Raw genomic sequence first — 21,736 nt, forward strand, 5'->3', positions numbered from 1 at the left:
TTATAAACAATCGTGTTAAGAAAAAGTACGTTAACGCTTTAAATGGAGATTGCCTTTAATTATTTAGTAGTGAATAAGAAAAATCATTTCTTGCTCTCCTATATTAATAAAAAAAAAATTAATATGTATATGATATTTTTAGATATTATAAAATTCCCAACTACTTACATATTATTATGTTGTTCACTTTTGACATTGTTTTTGAGTTCCTACAAACGGTTGTGTTTTTTAAAATTGTATAATGTGCGGAAATTAAAACGAGCTCAAAACGTTTTACAAAGCTCCTACAAAAATATATTTTTTATAAAATTTTGTGTACTTAACTAACAATACTTTTGTTTGATAGGTTCCTTCTTTAGTTTTAAGTAGGAACACTGAACAATTAGTAATTTATAACGTACATGAATGTATCTCTTATTAGTGTTAAAAATTAAATAAAAAAATATTATATCGTTATTAAAAATACATTATTGAAAATAAATGTGTTTCTTTTACCTAACCCCGCACGCTCATGTGAAAAAATAATATTGCATATAATAGCATACGGCAAACTTCTTGGCAAAAAAGTAGCGTGGTGGGGGAAGTTTGCGCATCAAGTTTTAGTACATTTTTAGATGCGCAAGCTTTCCCCCACTACGTTAAAAAGTGGCCAAGTTACGTGCCGACAACTATACTACCTACCAGCCCCCCTAGTCAAGTGGCTTTCTGTTAGCGTAGCGTTCAATAGAATAGACTACGAATGTATGAGATTGACGTAACCTGTAGATACGTTTAGCTACAGCCTACGTCAATCTCATACATTCGTAGTCTATTCTATTGAACGCTACGCTAACAAAAAGCCACTTGACTAGGGGGGCTGTTCCGTCCAACAAGCATAATATCTATTGCTTATGCCATAGGGCTTATATGTGGTACCTATTCTGTAACGGTGCATTTACATCAAACTAGCGAATTTTCATTCTAACCTCACTATGTCCAATAAACAGGCGTAGAGCATTCTTTCGTTGTGTTATGTGCGTTCGTAAAGATTCCATGCCATGTTCTAATACTAAACTCAGAACAACACTGAATAAGACTTTTCTTTTACACTAAAAGATCGCGAAAGAGTTAAAGACTGCTCTTCCTCGAGCTCTATGTTCGTTTGATGTAAATGCTCCGTAACACAACGCTACGAGGTGGCAGCACTGAGTACAGTGTTTCCACCTCGATTTTCTAAAAAGGGCTAGTCAGCACTATAAAAAGGGCAAAAAATTTATAAAGCGAAAAAATCACTAATGATTTAGTCGCGAGTATCGCCAGAACGCTTAAAAATGACATTTTTTGGTATTATTACGATGGTATAATTTTTTAATATTATTACTTCGAATCCGAACATTTTGATAGGTTGCCTAACCTTTATTAGCCAATCGGAACGCTCAGCGAGTAAACAAAGCCTATTTTGGCATGGTAAAATGGCAAAAAAATTACAAAATCGGCTCCATTTTGATTTGAAATAGGGCTAGATTACCCTTTTAGGGCTAAAAAGTTAAAAATACGGGATGATATCCCGAAAAAGGGCTAAGGTGGCAACACTGAGTCGCTACTGAAAAGTATCAGCAAAAATCTAATGAGCGGTTTTCAAAGGGTCGGGGGTTAAGATTCGATGAGCATGCTCACGCGCTCGGCGGACTTTGCACACATGCGGATTTACAAATGAATACTTACTAAGTTAAAATTCAACTTTTTTTGTGTTGTTGTTATAGGGCCTTTGCAAATGTTCTCCCTTGCCAACACTCAAAAAAAAAAAATATACGAAATAAGGAAAATTAATCTCAAGTAAATAAAACAATAACTGTACTTCATAGTTTATTCAACAATACAAAACGTCGTATTTAAATACAGTTAATATTTTAAAAAGTGGAAATAAACATAATTTCACTTACAGTTATATTGCATTTGAATAAGAATGAATATGTTCAGAAAAAAATACGACTTGGGTACCTATTATCAAGGTATTTATACACTGGTAACAAAATGCATTGAAAAGATCTTTGTGACAAAAATATTAAAACTAAAATTATGCAAAAAGAAAATTTAAATAATTGAGTTATTTAATTGATTAATAAATAAATAAATAACCGAAACATAATATATTGTGCCTTGGAATTTGACTTAGAGAAAAAAAACATAGATAAAGAGATACAAATTAACAATAACTGTGTCTTTCGCAACATAATGCATACAATATTATGCCTCAATACAAATAAATGATAATAATTTAGTATTTTTATCATAAATATTTTTTGTTTCAAATTTAAACTAACATTTGACACCTTACGAAACAAAACGAATTTTTTGCTTATTAATTTTAGAAGAAACATTAATAGTATTAACTATTGGTCTATTGACTAATTAAATATGCTATCTAGTATCGATCCTTTGAATTTCCTCATAGCTTTTTCCTCCATTTCATTAATCTTACTATCTATATCTGTTTTATGTGAAACATTTGGCTTGATTTTGTTATCTGTGTCTTCATTTTCTTTTTTAAAATCCTTAATTAGTGAATAATTTGCATTATCATTGTTTTTAATATCACCATTAGATATTTCCTGGACTTTCATTTCAGAATTTGTAGTTACATTTTCTGCACTATCTGGCTTTAATATACTATCCGATAAATTGTTAATATTGTCTGACGTTTCATTTAAACTTATAACAGATTTTTTATTGTCATGAATATCTGTATTGTCACTATACTTTAGAACATAATCACTTGTATCATTCGTGTCACTAAGAGATTCTCTCACACTTTTTTCTACATTTATTTCTGTGTTTACATCATTAGGAAAATTATCTTCAATGTTTGAAGCTATATCAATAGTTTTAACTTCATTTTTCGGTTCATCATTTAATACTTTCGTTTCTTTATCCATAATAAAACTATCATTACTATCATATTGCAAATCAGCGAATTTATCATCAAATTCGTCTTGATCCTTTGCTACAGGATTCTTATCATTTATAAATGTTTCTATGTCCATTTTTGCATCATCATTTGTACCATAATTTTTTTCTTGATTAGAATTACCAGGTTGATTGACGTTAATGTCTTTAGGGACGACCTTTGATCGTTTTATCTTTTTCCCAGTTGCATCTTTATTCTTCCTAGATTTTTTCGGTTGTATGCAATAATCTTCATCGTTGTTAGTCTAAAATGTGTGAACAATCATAGTAATATTAAATTAACATGATTATAAATACAGTGTTATTCAGAAGGTTATCTTTACTTAATATTATAAAGCTAAAGAGTTTGTTTGTCTATTTGTACGCGCTAATCTCAGGAACTACTGGTCCGATTCGGAAAATTCTTTCGGTGTTGGATAGCCCATTTATCGAGGAAGGCTATCATCACGCTAAGACCAACAGGAGCGGAGCAATGCGGGTGAAACCGCGGGGAATAGCTAGTGTGATATATATTACATAATATGCCCAACAGTTTCAATTTAACAAAGAAAATTTAGTAAATAAAATTTATGTCATACCTGTTGATCAGGCATAGATATTTTAGATCTTCTCAACACAATATTTTCCAACTGAGCATCCAGTAATATTTGTTTCTTGAAGTCACCTTTATCATGGTCAAAATTTATCTTCTCTTTAGGATTAATCCACTTATAGATTGAGGATAGGAAGGGGAGGTCTTTCTGCAATACAAAAATAAAGATAAGTAAGTATTCATGCTTGTTATTTCTATATTTATTTGTAACCTCAAGTAGACTGTATGTTACTGAATGTGTATTTTTTTAAAGAACTTAAATTTTTAGTGGAAACTATGCTGATATGTGTATGGTTTGTTATCTCTTATTTATAAGATATATTGTTTTGTTTGTTTCCCAAAGATAAATAAAATAAAAATAAAATAAAATAGGTTTGCGGCATGGCAAACATGGTCAAAGTAAATTCATATGGTAATGAGATGTTTATTGTTTAGCCATATTACTCTATCGCGTCACAAGAAACACAAACATACACTTCGCATTCACAAAAATAGATTATAGAGGAAGGGTAGCTTATTAAAATTTTTGAAGTGAAACTTCTTTAGGTGCCTTGAGAGTAAAATTTCAAGGTCGCATCATGACAATACCGCACCTCACAGAATAAGGCGACAATTTTATTATCTTTGAATCTTGCCGAAGAAGTTTCACTTCTGACGCGTGCGCTCGACACACACGCTCTTTTTATCATCATTTTATTCTTATAACTGTAATAGGGTTTTCCTAGTCTTCTGTGTATGATTTATCAGTAATTAAATTATAAAATATTTAGTAAAAATGAATGGCTATATTTAGCTGATTACTCAAAAATACTGTTCAATTAGAAATAAAAATATATATGTATATAGCAATGCATACAAAAATAAAATTAAAACAAACCATCTAGTACTTAGCAAAAATTAAAATAATTATAAAATTCGCACAAAGACACATATTATAAAGAAAAGAAATATCTAGTATCAAATATTTACCATCACATCAGTGGAAGTGGCCCAAATATAAAAATCAACACTAGAAAATTGTGGTAAACCCTCAAAATCGTCATCTTTATGTACAAGTATGCTCCAACTTCGACGAGTGAACGATACCAGGTCTGACATCGATTTTATAAATATTTGCTTCTTTAATAATGCCTTTGTTGGTTCGAATGCAATCTCATCTGAGAAAATAAAATATATTTATTAAGACATTTATGATCAATTGCTCTGAACAACCTATGTATAAGTAAAATAATAAAAAAACTGCCTGTGTGTTATTTAAAACAATAAAGCTGTTTTTATTTTATCCATTTAAAACTTACACAGTACAATAATCAATAATTTGTAGTTTCTTAAATAAGTAAATTCTGTGTGCTAATACAGTTGAACCTCGATAACTTAAACCTCGATAACATAAAAACCTCTGTAACTTCACAAAATAATATGTTCCCCTCCCATCAGAGCCCAAAACCTCTTTAACTTAAAATACGCAACCTCTATAACTTAAATAAATAATCTCTGATTGGCCCTCAATAACTTAAAGAAATGTTTCCACAACCTCTATTACATAAATTTTTTTGTCAATTAGTCATTTTGAAAGAGTGTCAAAACAAAAGGTTTCGGTATTTATTGCTTGCACGTGTTTACTATGTATTGTTAACGTAAACAATACATTACCTATTGTTTGCTTTATCGAAATTCTTCAAAGCTTTGCGGCGGTTAGCTTTATGACAACGACTAACTTGCATCATAAGTTTTTGATCGTTGTCCTGGAAACATCACTTTACTTACTGTGTGATAAAACTGGCTTAAAATTAGTCCAAAAAGAAAACTAACAACCCTCACCTATGCTGATAAATTAAAAGCTATAGAAGCAGTGACAAATGGATAGACCCTTGATAACTTAAAACCTCTATAACTTAAAATATTTTGTGTTTCCCTTGGACTTTAACTTATCGAGGTTCTACTGTACAAAGTAAAAGCTAATACAAGATTACAAAAGGGAGCGTAAAGAGCTGCGTGAAATGCCAGGAAATTTGATGCGTAGAAGGTTGAAAATATGGTTGGCGGAAAAATGTTTCTATTCTTTAAATGAATTTTTTAAAGCGTGATATGTATTAATAAAAACCTGTTAATTTTGATGTTATTGGATGTATGTATGTTTATATAATCTGCAATGTAATCGTGAAAAATTTGTATGCCAATTGTTTGGCGAATTGTGTGGACTGTTTTGTTGATTGAATCATGTGACCTTATATATTACCACAATTCTGACAAATAAATAAATAAATAAAATAAATAAATAAATACAGTCTATCAAAGTGAGACTATTAAGTCGTGAAATAAAATTCAACAGTACACCACAATTTTTTTGGCAGTGTGAAATCTCAAGAAATAGATTATAACAGCCGGATTTAGCTAAAAAAAGTTATTGCATTTATTTTACTGGTATTTAAATCTGCTTATAGTTTATGACTGATGACAACGGCATACTTTACAAAATACAAAATATGGGTAGAAATAGATGACCATTATCCTCTATTTCATAATTACCAGGTGAAAATCCACTCCACATTTGGAAGCACTGGTGCCAATTCTCAGCATCCTGGGTATCCTTGCAGAGAATCAACACAGGTTGTTGTAACAGCTTCCTTATAGCGTACAGGAATAAAACTATTGTTACGGATTTGCCACATTGCCGAGGATAGTTCAAAATCACTCCTGGGTTCTTCTAAAATATTGAAAAATAATTTATGGACAATTGATGAAAAAAGTACTATTGAAAATTAAATTTAATTAAATGTTTTAGGCTCCTTACTTCTCTTTTTTATTTTAGCTGCAAAAAAAATATAGCAAAAACAGTAAAATAAATCTTTGCTCATTGCCATGACGAAGAAAAAAGGTAATTTAAAACTTGTTTTACGCATAATATTATTTTACCTCATCTTTATATAAATTGGTACTTACTTTTTTAAACTGTTTGAACAGAAACCTCAAGCCATCTATCTGATGATCATAGATATTATTGTGTTCAATAAAAACATCATTTTCCTTTTCCTTCCATAAGTATAGTCTTTCTGGGGGTATCATTGCCTCACCCATTTTAAAATGATACCTGGACATTTGTTGAGTTTAGGAAAAAAATAATATCTATATTCTATACTAATATTATAAAGTTGAAGTTTGTTTGTTAGAACGCGCTAATCTCGGGAACTATTGGTCCGATTTGAAAAATTCTTTCGGTATTAGATAGCCCATTTATCGAGGAAGGATATAGGCTATATATCATCACGCTACGACCAACAGGAGTGGGAGCCACGGGGGTGAAACCGCGCGGAGCATCTAGTTAATTATACTTGAGAAAACAAGTGTAGAATTTTATGTCTAAAACCATCTAAAACTATTGACAAACTAGTTATTTCCCTAACTTAATTAATTTGCTTATAAATAAGAGTAGATCAGCAGATTTGTATTTGGGTATCACCGCGAAAAATTGTACCGTTACATTCATGACATCATAACAAACGTTACATTCATGACTGAATGTTACATGACCATTATAAAGCTTAGTACATACAACAGTCATCTTTTCTTCCTAGCATTAAAAAATTAACGTCGACACGGTGTCTCACTCTCACACGACAGGAAAAAATGGAGATATAGGTAAATTATTTTAATAATAAATTAAAATAAAAACATGAATTAATCCAAAATTGTATTGAAAAAAAATCATAAAAAGGACTATAGAGCACACTTTCTTAAAAAAAATTGTTACTTATAGGCATAATATAACAATAATATAGTATATGGTGAATACTTTACTATATTCCACTTCTACATTTTCATCAAAAAGAACCTAACAGATTGTGAGAAAACTGATATAACGCTTCAAAATAAATGTTAACTGCACAGTCATTATTTTTCATAACATAAGTACTCTTTGGAGTCAAATACCAATTCAACTTTTTTAATAATACAAATTTCAGGTACAACATCACGATCTATTCGTTTTTTTTATGGTTTTTAAAAACCTTATGATATAATTATAATATTATAATTCTTTCTTCATAAGTTTTTTTTTGCTCAGCTCACCTTCTCTGAAACCTTCTTTGTAATCTTTTTCTTTGCAATCTTTCAGCATCATTAGTACCCTCACAAACAGTGGGAATATCATTTTCACAGTTTGGTTCACTATTTATTTTCTTTCTATGGCGGTTTTGACTAGCTCTCCACTGTTTCCTTTTCAGTTCTATAACTACTTTGGAACACTCTTGAATTTTTTTCCGCTTTTTATTCCTTTCTGCATTTTTCGTTTGTAGTTCTTTATATTTCTCGGGATTTTGAACTTGTAACCTCTCTCGATATTTTTTTTGCCTTTCGGCATTCGTCAACGCCATCTGTAATTTGATTTTCTCATTTGAAAAAATATTTAATAAAAAATAAATAAAAAACCCGACTGACACTGCAAATTCATAACACGCAGTCGGAGGCTACACGGCTACAAAATATTACTGGTTTCTACCCATTCTATACATCTTATATTATAGCCTCCAACTGCGTTTTATGAATTTGCAGTGTCAGTTTTTTAATTTTTTTTTATTAAGTAATTATTTCATTTTCTTCTTTTTTTTTTGTACAATCAGGTAAAACATATTAAGCTAATGGAAAACTAGAGATACAGACCAATCCAATGATAACTTACACATTGAAATCCATCCAGCTGTTTAGATTTGAAAACATTATCCTCCTTTTATGCGCAGTCGGGTAATATATTAATAAAGTTAGATAGACAATGATATTCTACATATAAATTATAAATACCAATCCGATGATAGGTACCTTGCACATCAAAATCTATCCAGCCGTTTAGATTTGAAAACGTTAACCTTTTTAAATGCGCAAACGGGTAAAATATAAAAAAATATATATAATGACATTTTAGACCAATCCAAAGATATCTTGCACATCAAAATCCGTTCAGCCGTTTAGATTTGAAAATATTATCGTCCTTTTTTCGCGCAATTTTTTAATAGACCTATGTGTTCTAAGCCTAACAATATTATGTCATGACTGCGTATATCACATTTCGTTACACATCGTTACAATCATGACAAAAAATGCATGCGACATAACCTTAAATTAAAATTACTACTCGATTGTGAATGCTAAGAACCACCAAGTAGTCTGATTCTTTAGTTTTATAGTAAACCTAAGTAAAGATTTATAATAATAATAAGACAGAATATACAGTAGAACCTCGATAAGTTAAAGTCCAGGGGAAACACAAAATATTTTAAGTTATAGAGGTTTTAAGTTATCAAGGGTCCATCCATTTTTCACTGCTTCTATAGCTTTTAATTTATCAGCGTATGTGAGGGTTGTTAGTTTTCTTTTTGGACTCATTTTAAGCCAGTTTTATCACACAGTAAGTAAAGTGATGTTTCCAGGACAACAATCAAAAATATGATGCAAGTAAATTGTTGTCATAAAGCTAACCGCCGCAAAGCTTTGAAGAATTTCGATAAAGCAAACAATAGGTAATGTATTGTTAAGTTAACAATACCTACATAGTAAACACGTGCAAGCAATAAATACCGAAACCTTTTGTTTTGACACTCTCAAAATGACTCATTGACAAACAATTTTATGTTATAGAGGTTGTGGGAACATTTCTTTAACCCTTTCCACCCGAGCTGAATCAATCGTGCATCTGACTTTGAAAAAATCCTGAGCACGCACCAACAGGTTATCCGCGACGCAACCGACGTCGATCGAACGTGCATGTTATGTACTTCAACGTAAAAAAGATGACCATGACCTCGTGACTGGCCAGTTGACCACAGGGTTCGTTCAAAGATGGCTGCGTTTTTCGGTGGGAAGCGCGCCTCACGTAAGTATTTTTTACTATTTATTTTTGTACGGTAAATAGGCATTATTTTTGGCTTTTTCCATAGACAAAGATCCTATCTAATAAAATAAAATGGCTGTACGATAAAAGCATGCAGTAGTAAGCAATGGCTTGGGCCGAAATTTAAACATGCACATTCGTGTGCCTTCGGTTGTTGGCCGGAGGTATAGATTGAAAGTGTGTGGTTCTGTTATTTGGTTTGTTTCCTCCAATTTAAGTTGTTTTATGTTTTTTTTTCTACTTTAATTTTTGTTTTTAGGCATCTCCTTGAACGAAGACCAGATTTCGAATGTTTTGGAGACTTTAGGCGATGGAAATGACTCAGAAATAGAAGAATTTACTGGTTTGGATTGCGAAGATCCCCAATTCGATCCCTCTTTCTTCGAAAGGATGTATGATGGCTGTGACGAAGATAATGATGAGGCTGACAAAGAGGGGATCCCTGACTCAACTATTGAAATGGAACCCAGGAGCAATTCAAGGCCCGTCTTTAGCGTCAGGGCATCTGCAAAGGTAACTAGGACTTCCACAAATAAAATAAAACCGGCCAAGTGCGAGTCGGGCTCGCGCACAAAGGGTTCCGTAGCAGCAAATATAATAAATTACAGTTAAATCAACCTATCTCAAAAACTATAAGAGATACTTTGATCAAACCAAAAATCGTTGAAAGAGTTAATTAGCATGCATCACCTCTATTTTTTTTAGAATTTTATACCCCGTAGTTATAAAAATAGAGGGGGGGGGACATACTTTTTACGACTTTGAGAGCTGATATCTCAAAAACCGTTCACTTTAAGAAAAATGTTTTTTAGAAAACTTTATATCATTTTAAAAGACCTTTCCATTGATACCCCACACGGGTATGTACATCGAAAAAAAAAATTTCATCCCTCAGTTACATGTATGGGGGGCCCCACCCCCAATTCTTTTTTTTACTATTTAGTGTCATATTTTTGTAGCGGTTCATACAACACATATTCCCATCAAATTTCATCACTGTAGTACTTATAGTTTCCGAGTAAATCGGCTGTGACAGACGGACAGACGGACAGACGGACAGACGGACATGACGAAACTATAAGGGTTCCGTTTTTGCCATTTTGGCTACGGAACCCTAAAAAGACCCACGTCTGCTAGTCTTCGTGAAGAATCTCGACCGGGACCTTCTTCTCCATCGGGCCCACCTTCTGTCACTAGATCCAGGTCTTCCGGACCCAAATCGACAGGATCCACCAATGCTGTAGCTGCACAACCTGGACCTAGTTCCTCAAGCTCATCCAGGCGCAAGTCATCTTCCAGATTGGTATCTATACAACTAAGGCAATCTAGAAATGTGGCTGTAGCAGATGTTTCATCTCTAGAAAGTAGTCCAGCTAGACTAGCTAGATCCGAGCCTCAGTCTTCTCGCTCTGACACTTGGAAAGCGGTGTCTTTCCAAGACAAGCCACATGATTATGAGGACGCTCCTGTTAGGCCAGTTCGAGATCCCATGGATTACTACATGGAATACTTTGACGATCAGTTCTTTGAGCATGTCAGTGTATGCACCAATAACTACTTCCTTCGAAAGACTGGAAGAGAGCTGAAAACGACTGAGATAATGAAATTGATCGGGGTTCATGTAATCATGGGCTGTATTCCATATCCGACTTTCAATGTACTGGCGATCAGGTTTCTCTCAAAGTTCTGATACATTTCTGCGATCTCGCCTTGGTGAATTCTTGGCGGGCGTACAAAATTGACTGTCAAGCCAACAATCTGCCTCGAAAAAATACCATGGACCTGCTGGATTTCCGTCTAGAAATAGGAGATGTTCTGACAAAGACACCTGACAAGAGACGTCGCGAATCTGGTGATGATGATATCCTAGAGGTTTTCGCACCAAGAAAGCACCGCAAGGCTATGAAACCAGCAACCACACTGCGCTATGATAATTACGACCATCTACCAATGTCAGATGACTTGAAATCGCCAAGATTCTGTCCAAATGAGACTTGCAAAAGCCGTACAAAGATGCATTGCATCAAATGCAACACATATCTTTACATCGCACGCAACTAAAACTGCTTCAAAGATTATCATACTAAGCAGACCTAAGTATTTTCCTAAAATGTTCCTAATTAGACATAAGTTGATGAAAACTGTAGTAACTGATGAGGCTGATTAAAAAAATTAAGACTTATATTACTAAATAAATGTTGGTTCTTGATAATTGATGTTGATTTTTGCTAATAAATGTTGATTCTATGATAAAACTGTTTTATAATTCCTTCAAGTTTTCGAACATGCAAGATCATGCATATAGCAACTTATTCCTGAAATGCACGATCGTGCATGTCATTTTCCGGGAAACCGTGCTTTTCCGATTTTTTTCCTTATTTTTCTTAGAGCCCATTAGGTATCATAAATTGGCTCCATGTGTTTTTTTTACGAAATTTGAAACTTTTTTCGGCCGGGTGGAAAGGGTTAAGTTACTGAGGGCCAATACAGAGATTATTTATTTAAGTTATAGAGGTTGCGTATTTTAAGTTAAAGAGGTTTTGGGCCCTGATGGGAAGGGAACATATTATTTTTTGAAGTTACAGAGGTTTTTATGTTACCGAGGTTTAAGTTATCGAGGTTCAACTGTATATACTTACCTCGCAATCGAACACTTTAAATACACTTTTTTAGAGCGACAAATCTCACATCAACACAAAACACCATTTAACTCAAAGAAAAAATGGCTGCGTTTGTTTTTTAAATGTCGCCAGCATGCCAATAGTGTTGCCACTCAAGAAAATTAGAGAAGGATTCTGATACCTAATTCTTCTATTAGGGCAGTAAGAGTTATGTAACGTTACGTTACGTGACGTTATACACAAGTTACACACGTATAAAAAAAGTGGACAGTTTTTAAAATAATAATAAAAAATCGATTAAGGCGTTGTGCATTTAAAGATTTGGGTTGAATTTCGGCGCGATTTTAATTTTTATCGATCGATAATGATGCCCCGAAACCTTCCCGAAACATACATTAGCGGCTTTTCGTGTGGAAACGTCTAATGAAAGAGAAAACTTATTTTTAATTTTTGAGATTATGTTCAAAATTGTTTCAATAACATTGACAAAACTACAAGAATTTTGTTTGAAAGAGATAACACGTCATGTCTAAATGTACCTACATATTTAAAAACATTGTAACTACATTCAAAAGCATGTTTAGGGGACAACCATTCATATGGATTATTAGCGAGCATATGATTGTTTGGGGCAACATGGGTATGTTACTATGTTCCTAAAAAAGTTAATCACTCAGACCCAGACAACCCATTTGTTGCCCCTGATGGGTCTCATATTGAGTCCCAGTGACATGTTGTAAAAAGATTTTGCAAAAAAGATAACTATAACCACCCAGCAAACTTCGGTGATAATATTATAGAATATGTGGAGACACTGGGTGGAAAAAAATAAAATGAATCCATTCATTGCCATTGTTAATTGTATCCAACATGTTTTTAACAAATGTTTTTTATTACAGCGTCGGAGCAGTCAAGGAAGCCCACAATCTCTGATATATTTCTACATTTATAAATACAATCTCAAAAAAAATAAAATAGAAGGGGTTGTTTCCGCACGCCCCCACTTTATAGGGGGTCTCTTACCTACCCCCCCTAAATTCGTGCCGCAGTTTTCTAAAGAAATACCAATGATTTTTATGTACATGTTGAATAAGAATCGAATAGTTTAACTTTTTCATAAAAATGCGAGGCAGTCATACCATCTTGTAGGAGTTATCACTTATCAGTTTTTGTCACAAGGGTGTACAAAATAATTTTTATATGAAAATTAAAGTAGCCAGTAAAAAAATATAAAATAAAATATTTCTGCAAGAGATAGATTGAGTTTTATGAAATAATCTAAAAGAACACAAGCATACCTTTTATTACATCTATACTAATATTATAAAGAGGAAAAGTTTGTAAGTATGTATGTAAGTATGTATGTATGTATGGTTTTCACGCAAAAACTACTGGACCGATTTCAAAAATTCTTTCACCATTAGAAAGCTGCATCTTTACTGAGCAACATAGGCTATATTGCATTTTCAAAAAAATTAGAGATCCTTACCAAAAATGCAATAATGTAACCCAAGGTGTAAAAAAATCCTCAATAAAACTTCTGTCATCGCGTGCGCTGCGGAATCTATTGAAGATAGAACAAAAAAATGTTCTACAGTATTATAGAATGGATCAATATCTACAAGAAAGTCCGCGATACCATATGTCCATCTTCAGTAGTTATGTTACTACAACAACTTTTTTACGTTTTCAAAGTAAATAGAAGTGCCGACAGTAATCAAACCATGTTATCCATACACATATATTAATCCTTATCCCATTAAATGATGTTTTATTATAGACTGTTTCAATACCAGCAAAATACTTTTTAAATGAAAAGAATTGGATATTCCATTCAAAAGATATAACGAATTTAAGTGTCAATCTACAGAAAATAGTAGGTATACTGTTCGAGCAGGCCGTAGTGCGGGGGTCACGGAGGAATTCTACCAATATGCGTCTTGACGGAACACAGTGGGGTTTTGGTCGGTAGGAATCCGACATAACCCACGGCCCCTCCCCTGGAGGCCGTGGGTATCTATGAAAGATTTCCCCACTAAAACAAAAAAAAAAGGCCGTAGTGCGGGACAGGGTAAAGGTGATTTTCATGTCCGACCTATAGTAGACTTTTCACTGTAAAGATATCGCTATCTATGCGGGTGAAACCGCAGGGCATTGCTAGTATATTATAAAACACTTGTAGCGACGACAAGCCAATTTACGAGTTACCGAATTTCAAGTGTAGTACCTACTAAGTAGATTTTTTAGTTTAATTAAGAAAGTTCACACCATAGGTTCACACGGTAACTCGTATATAAACAGTTCGTGCGCTATGCATGAACAGTTAAGGGCTTGTCGGGACGCGGGTTGGTCGCATTAGGTCGAATATTAATTACATACCGAATAAATATATGTAGTTAACGAAATATAACCTTTGCGTAGTTATTCATCTTTTATTACACCCGCACATAACAAGCCCCTACATTGGTGACCCCGACGAAAAGTGAATATTATATTAGTGAATTGCATAGATATCGTTTGTTTAAATTAAAAATGAATCCGGCAGTTCCAATTAGAGCGGACGAGAGTGAAAATGCTCTCGCGCAGATGCTCTCTCACTGTGTCAATTGGATATGTTATTACCATTACCGCTATAAGCACAACGCCAGCAAGTGCATTCAACCTTGTGCGTGGCAGAAGCAGCAGGAGAGCCAACAAAAAAACTAAATACGGTACAGACAGAGGCGGATGTCTGTTCCACCGTAAATAAACGCCTGTGTATAAGAGATAGAAAAAGTAATCTTAAGTTTTTAGTGGACACCGGCGCTAATGTTTCAGTTTTACCAGTGTCGAAAAATAACCAATCCGCGAGTGAGTGTACTGTGTAGTGATTATAAAGTGTAGTTTAGTGTAATTAAGACATTTGGTACTAAGTTAATGACTTTAGATCTTAGTTTACGGCGACCGTATAAATGGTTATTTATTATCGCCAATGTTTTTGTTTATAAAGTGCAGATTTTTTTAGCACCCTAGGGCCGATGCATCGCTCGCACTTATGACGGACGCATCGGATACTCATGTAGGTTATTTTTCTAAGAATCTATCTAAGATTGAACGCAAGTATAGTACGTATGATAGGGAGTTATTAGCAATTTACTTGGCTATTCGTCATTTTCGGAATATGGTCGAAGGACGACAGTTAGCGGTGTATACGGATCACAAACCGTTAATTTATGCATTTTCTAAAGTAAATAGCGAGAAAGAGTTACCCAGACGTACACGACACTTGATATTCATTAGTGAGTTCACAACGGATTTGAGACACGTTAGTGGGCAAGATAATGTCGTTGCGGATTCGTTATCTCGAGTCGCAACAATAAATTGTCCCACTGTAATAGATTACGCGGAACTTGCTAAGAAACAACAACAAGATTCTTATATGTTACAATTATCTAATTCGAATGACGTTTCTAATAGGTCAAAGAAAATAATGTTACTTGAAAGCGGTACATTTATTTATTGTAATTTAGATAATGTTAAAATTAGACTCTATTTGACTGATAAATTTCGACGTATTGCTTTTGATAGTGTACATAATTTATGTCATCCCGGAATAAGGACTACACGCAAATTGATTCAAAATCGTTTTTATTGGCCAAATATGATTCGTCACGTTGGCCAATGGGTTAAAAGTTAAAACATGCATTGAATGTCAACGATCGAAGGTTAATCGACATACAATGTCAGGTTTAGGATCGTTTCTGCAGTGCGATAGGTTTGAACATATTCATGTTGATTTAATTGGACCTTTACCCACTTCACCCGAAGGTTTTAGGACGTATTGCCTAACCATAGTGATAGGGGGACGCGATGGCCAGAATGTTTTCCTACGAGAGATATAACTGCTGAAACGGTTTCGCGTGTAATATATGAAGGATGGATCTCTCGTTTTGGTTGTCCGAAAAAGCTAACAAGCTACCAAGGACGCCAATTCGAAAGTCAATTATTTGCTACACTTATGAAGTTATTAGACGTATTAATAAGTTGCGTACGACACCTTACCACCCACAGAGTAACGGGGCGGTAGAGCGTTGGCATAGGTCACTTAAAGCGGCATTAACGGCTCGTTTATGCAATATATCATCATCTTGGGTTACGGAATTACCAACTGTGTTGCTAGGACTTAGAACAGCAGTAAGAAGTGATACCGGCATAAGCGCGGCAGAAATTACGTACGGAACAACTTTACGATTACCAGGTGATTATTACGATAAAAAATCGAGTTTTGAAATAGATAGCAGTCTTGAGTATGTAAGTAAATTACGAGACTCTATTAGGAAATATCAGTCAGTAGCTATTAGGCAGAATGAAAGACGGAACATATTTATTCACCCCGATTTGCAAAAGTGCGATTATGTTTTTGTAAGAAACGACGCAGTACGTAAGCCTTTATAACCAACATACGACGGTCCTTATCGTGTGTTGAGTCGAGAGGAAAAGGTATTTTACATTCAAATGACTGGCAGGAAAGTTAGAATATCTGTAGACCGTCTAAAACCTGCATATTATTTGAATGATGATAGTGATACGACATCTGGGGCAGATACTGAGGTTCCGTTACAAATTCCAAGTAGCGAATTGCCTGATACACATACCACGCGTAGTGGAAGAGCTATACGATTACCAGTACGATTTAGGTAATAGTATTGTATTTGTAATTGTTTCAACTATTTCATATTTATTAGAATTACGATGATTATAAGTATTCATAAGACTTCATAGAAATGTATAATAAATACTTAGTAATCAACACATCGTATTTAATAAATAATAGAACTTAAGTAATTTTGAAACGAGTTCATTATTAATGTTTAACGTTTTAAGTATGGTACCTATTTCAAATTTATGTTTGTGTTGAGTTTTTATTGTAATGTTTACTACTTAGAAATTTAAGTACTTTTGATTTATGGCTTATGAGTGTATAGTAATAGCCTTTGTAATATTAAACGATACAAGTGTAAAAAACGTATTGAGATTTGAAATGTTAATGTTACTAAGTGTTAGATGACGTGTAACAATTATCGCACGCCACTTAGAAGAACCAACCAAGTTTTTGTAATAACATAAATAGTTTAACGAAATTAGGTGTTAACTGTTAACCACTTGTATACGTTATGATTGATTTATATTGTGAACATTTTTTTATACTTTATATTGTAAACATTTTGTAACCTTATATAGCGACACTTTATATACACCCATTTGTTTATTGTTTAATTTTATTGTAAGATTTTTTTTACTTGTATACCTTTTTTATTTTAAGGGGGGAATGATGTAGCGACGACAAGCCAATTTACGAGTTACCGAATTTCAAGTGTAGTACCTACTAAGTAGATTTTTTAGTTTAATTAAGAAAGTTCACACCATAGGTTCACACGGTAACTCGTATATAAACAGTTCGTGCGCTATGCATGAACAGTTAAGGGCTTGTCGGGACGCGGGTTGGTCGCATTAGGTCGAATATTAATTACATACCGAATAAATATATGTAGTTAACGAAATATAACCTTTGCGTAGTTATTCATCTTTTATTACACCCGCACATAACAAGCCCCTACACACTTATAGTCAAAAAACGTTGATGCCATATTATGAGAAATAAAATGGGGACATTGAAAAATAATTCATGTACAATTTTTCGCGGTTATACCCATTTAAATTACGTACCTTTTCACCACGACAGGTTTTGATTCAATCTATTCAGAATAGAAAGAGTCATCAACAGAATATACAGCATTTCCAAATAAAACAACGCCACAAACACGGAAACGCTCGTTTTATGGATAACTACGTCTTCAAACTCCTGCATAATGTGCCTATTCGCGTACACATGATCCCAAAACATTGAAACTAATAATTAAAACTCTTTACACTTAAACCAAGCTAATCTTACAAGCATACTCAATATTGTTGTTTTAAGGTTATTTAATCACTCATGTATTGGTTAATACGTTTTTCAATCTCAATATAAAATCTGTAAAAAGTACGGCTTATGATATATCGAAATTGCGCATAAATATTTTTAATTACGAGTAACAAAAATATTGTTCTGTTTTCCTTGATCAACAATCAATTATTATCAATAAGTGACATCAGACATGACATGACTTTTGCTATGACAAACGTGACACGTGACAGTAGCAGCTGACGTGAAATCTTTTATTTTCTTTATATTTTCGTCGCCTTCCTGCCTTTTTGATTCTATTTAATAATTTTGTTAAATTATGGATTTAATTTGTATGTTTTTAAAATTGTCACCCAAATTTGCAGTTTGGATTATGAAATCGGTAAACATAATAATTAATGCTACCATTAAATTTAAAAATTTATTTGTTGCATGGGAAATAAGGACCAGTGCAAACTTAGCACCCCATCAATGGAATTTTGGGTCGAAAATGACCTTGATCGTTAGGTCCCCGTTAGGTCCTTTAAGGTCCCACAATTTTTTCGTTAGGTCCCCTTTAGTTTTTTTTTAAATAATTTTTTAAATTTTAGGTATAAAAAAAAATGCACTTTAGCACCCCATCCATAGAATTTTGGGTCAAAAATGACCTCAATCGATAGGTCTCCGTTAGGTCCTATAAGGTCCCACAGTTTTTTCGTTAGGTCCCCTTTAGTTTTTTTTTAAATAATTTTTTTTTAATTTTAGGTATAAAAAAGTTACACTTTAGCACCCCATCCATAGCAAAATTGGCAAATTTTATCAAAATCGTATTCTTTACCGTTAGGTCCGTATGGGCTCATCATTGAAATTGTTGAATTATTTATTTTATTAAAATTATAAAATAATAAAAACCTGCGCATGCGCCTTAGAGCATTAAGGCATGCGCACATCATACATAAACAGCGCGAAATTTAAAATGGTATCGTTTCATTTATTAAATAAATCTATTGTTCTGAGAGTGCTTATTTATTAAAAACCTACTTTTCAACCTAGAATTAAAATAACCTGGTATTAGTGTCAATCTATGGTGTCAATATATTTTTTGTAGCGGCCACAGGGCCACACTACGGTCGAGGTATAGATTCGGAAAGAATAACATGCAACAAATCATTAATTTGATTCGGGATGACCTTCGCGTGGACACTCGAGGGGGCGGTATTCCAGTGGAACTGCAAGTGATGGCAGTTATTCGATATTGGGGCCGGCATGAGGTAGATGTGACTTGTGCTCTAGTTTTGGATATATACAACTAGCGACCCGCCCCGGCTTCGCACGGGTGCAATGCTGATACTAAATAAACTACAGGAAAACTGTGAACGTTGTATATAAAAACAGCGGCCCGCTCCGTCTTCGCACACGGGTATAAAATAGGTATATAGCCGGGCGGCCGGCCGGTACCGCCGCAAATGCTACGTCCCGCAATTTTTAAATCTGTAATATCTTCGAAAATATTCACTTAAATCATACGGTGTAAAGGCCCATATAGATCTATATTAAATGAACAATGTATTGAAGGTATTTAATTGGTTAAGGATTAATGCTGTATTGGTTAAAATCGGATCGAAAATTAGCCATTATTTGTCGTAAAAAGTAAATGACAAAAAAAAGTTATTGTGGGTTATCCATAAGAGATAGACATATACCATCGCGGACTTTTCTATAGACCTTTTCAATGTGTATAATACTTAGTACATTATTTTGATAAAACTCGTAGGGTTCAGCCTGCGTTTGCAATGTAAGCGGAAAAAATGTAATTTTTTACGACATCACATTAGAAACCTCAAAAATAACAGTACTTCTCCACTATTTAATGGATGTTATTATACATATAAACCTTCCTCTTGAAACACTCTATCTATTAAAAAAAACCGCATCAAAATCCGTTGCGTAGTTTCAAAGATTTAAGCGTACAAAGGGACATAGGGACATAGGGACATAGGGACAGGGAAAGCGACTTTGTTTTATACTATGTAGTGATAGAAAAGCCTGTGTATCGATCTATTACATTACAGATCCAAGAAGATTGTGCTGACATTCACAGAATGAGTCAACAGACACTTTCCCGTTTGTCCCGAAATGTTGCTATTGCGTTAGCTTCTAAAAGTTCGCGTTATATTAATATGCCGTCGAACTCAACCGAGGAAGCCAAAGCAATTAGGAAATTTGAGGCCATAATATGCGGGATGAAGCGTATCATTGGTGCAATAGATTGCACTCATATTAAGATACGCAAAGTGAGTGGAGAGGCTGGACAGTACTATGTTAATAGGAAGGGACATTACTCCATTAACACTCAAGTATGAACATTGTACAATAACATTTTAGTTTGATCATAGTGTATTTAAAGTAATAAATTTTCATTGTTATGTGTGCTATTATGTGTTTCTAATTTATAATAATATTGATGACAATAATTACAGGTAGTATGTGACTCTGACCTTAAAATCTGCGATATTGTGTGTCACTGGAGAGGAAGTACACATGATTCCCGCATATATAGAGAAAGCTCAATAAAGCGGAGGTTTGAGGAGAATGAATTTCATGGGAAGCTGATTGGAGATAGCGGGTATCCTTGTACTTCGCATCTTCTAACACCAATATTAAGACCAAGGACACAGGCAGAAGAAAGGTACAACCTGAGTCACATACGAACGAGGAATACTGTAGAGCGTTGCTTTGGGGTGTGGAAGCAAAGATTCCGCATACTCAACGAAACAATGCGAGGGTCTCTGCAAGTGATCAAGACCACTATTGTTGCTTGTGCAGTTTTGCACAATTTAGCAATACTCTTTAATGAGTCTATTTTAAATCAAGGTATTTGTGCAAACTAATATGTAAACAAAGTATATTTAATAATGCCAATACATAAAAAATAAGCATATTTTAATTCTTTATTTTGTATTTTTCTAGATCCTTCAGGCCTTGAAAATCAATTATTAATCGATCCAACTATCCCTGATAATATAGAAGATGAAGACGAAAATATAAACAGGGCCATTTATATTGAAACTTATTTTAATCAATAAAAACCATATTTTATTATTTTTCAAAATTTATTTTTTTTAAATATTCCTCCTCTAATGCAAGTATTTGGAGCTTCTTCTCGTGAAGCTCCCTCTCTTGTTCTATTCTTAATAGGTGAAGCTCCCTCTCTTGCTCTATTCTTAATAGATGCAACTCTTGTTGTTGCTTCATTAATTCCTCCCTGCTTTTTTTTGCAAGGAGGAATAATTGATGCTCGTAATTGGAATTTGATTTCCCACTGTAAAAATAACATAAACATTAAACATTATTTCACATAAATCACAGCTGAACAATAAGCACAGGAAATTTCATGAAATTCTATTTTCAACATTACATACTTACGTTTTTTTTGGTTTAGCTTTGAAAATATGATGTGTAGGATTTAGGGCGCGTTCCCACTATGTCGTAACGACTAATTTATCGTTCGACGACTGTCGTCTCTACCTGTTCCCATTATAACGATTGTTTGTCGTCAATATTTTTTATCGTTTAGCGACTGTCGTATCTAGCTGTTCCTATTGGATCGTAACGACATTTTATCGTTTCCTGGCAGTCGCTTTGTCGTTTACACATCATCAGCAGGCAACATCTAGTCGCCTCTACGTTCGCTTGGTGATTACTAGTGCGTTTACTCTCCTGAGTTCAATGGACGTCATAGAGTTGCCGTCCACGATTTTTTTATCGTT

General features: G+C 33.9%; 1 protein-coding gene and 1 long non-coding RNA gene across 4 annotated transcripts; both read right to left on the reverse strand.

Annotated features, from left to right (window-relative positions):
- Window positions 1–1,832: 1,832 nt before the first annotated feature.
- On the reverse strand, window positions 1,833–18,174 carry LOC149486326 (uncharacterized). Of its 3 annotated transcripts, none has more exons than XM_089697722.1 (7): window positions 17,750–18,174; window positions 7,607–7,911; window positions 6,482–6,629; window positions 6,068–6,245; window positions 4,508–4,695; window positions 3,525–3,686; window positions 1,833–3,191 (listed from the first exon to the last, which is right to left on the reverse strand). In XM_089697722.1, exons 2-7 carry the CDS (start codon window positions 7,909–7,911, stop codon window positions 2,388–2,390), a joined length of 1,785 nt encoding a protein of 594 aa, XP_089553848.1. In that variant the 5' UTR covers window positions 17,750–18,174; the 3' UTR covers window positions 1,833–2,387. The 3 variants fall into 3 exon arrangements, with proteins under 3 accessions (XP_089553848.1, XP_089553850.1, XP_089553851.1); XM_089697724.1 differs by lacking the exon at window positions 17,750–18,174 and adding an exon at window positions 12,062–12,258; XM_089697725.1 differs by lacking the exon at window positions 7,607–7,911 and having other exon boundaries at window positions 17,750–18,173.
- Window positions 18,175–21,060: 2,886 nt separating this feature from the next.
- LOC149486327 (uncharacterized) lies at window positions 21,061–21,435 on the reverse strand. Its single transcript, XR_016315940.1, has 2 exons — window positions 21,393–21,435; window positions 21,061–21,288 (listed from the first exon to the last, which is right to left on the reverse strand). It is a non-coding gene; the product is annotated as an uncharacterized LOC149486327 (long non-coding RNA).
- Window positions 21,436–21,736: the final 301 nt, after the last annotated feature.

The sequence above is a fragment of the Colias philodice genome, chromosome 8 (genome assembly GCF_061535455.1).
Source record: "Colias philodice isolate Cphi_HAF_F1 chromosome 8, ilColPhil1 Martin Lab GWU primary, whole genome shotgun sequence".
Classification (NCBI taxonomy): domain Eukaryota; kingdom Metazoa; phylum Arthropoda; class Insecta; order Lepidoptera; family Pieridae; genus Colias; species Colias philodice.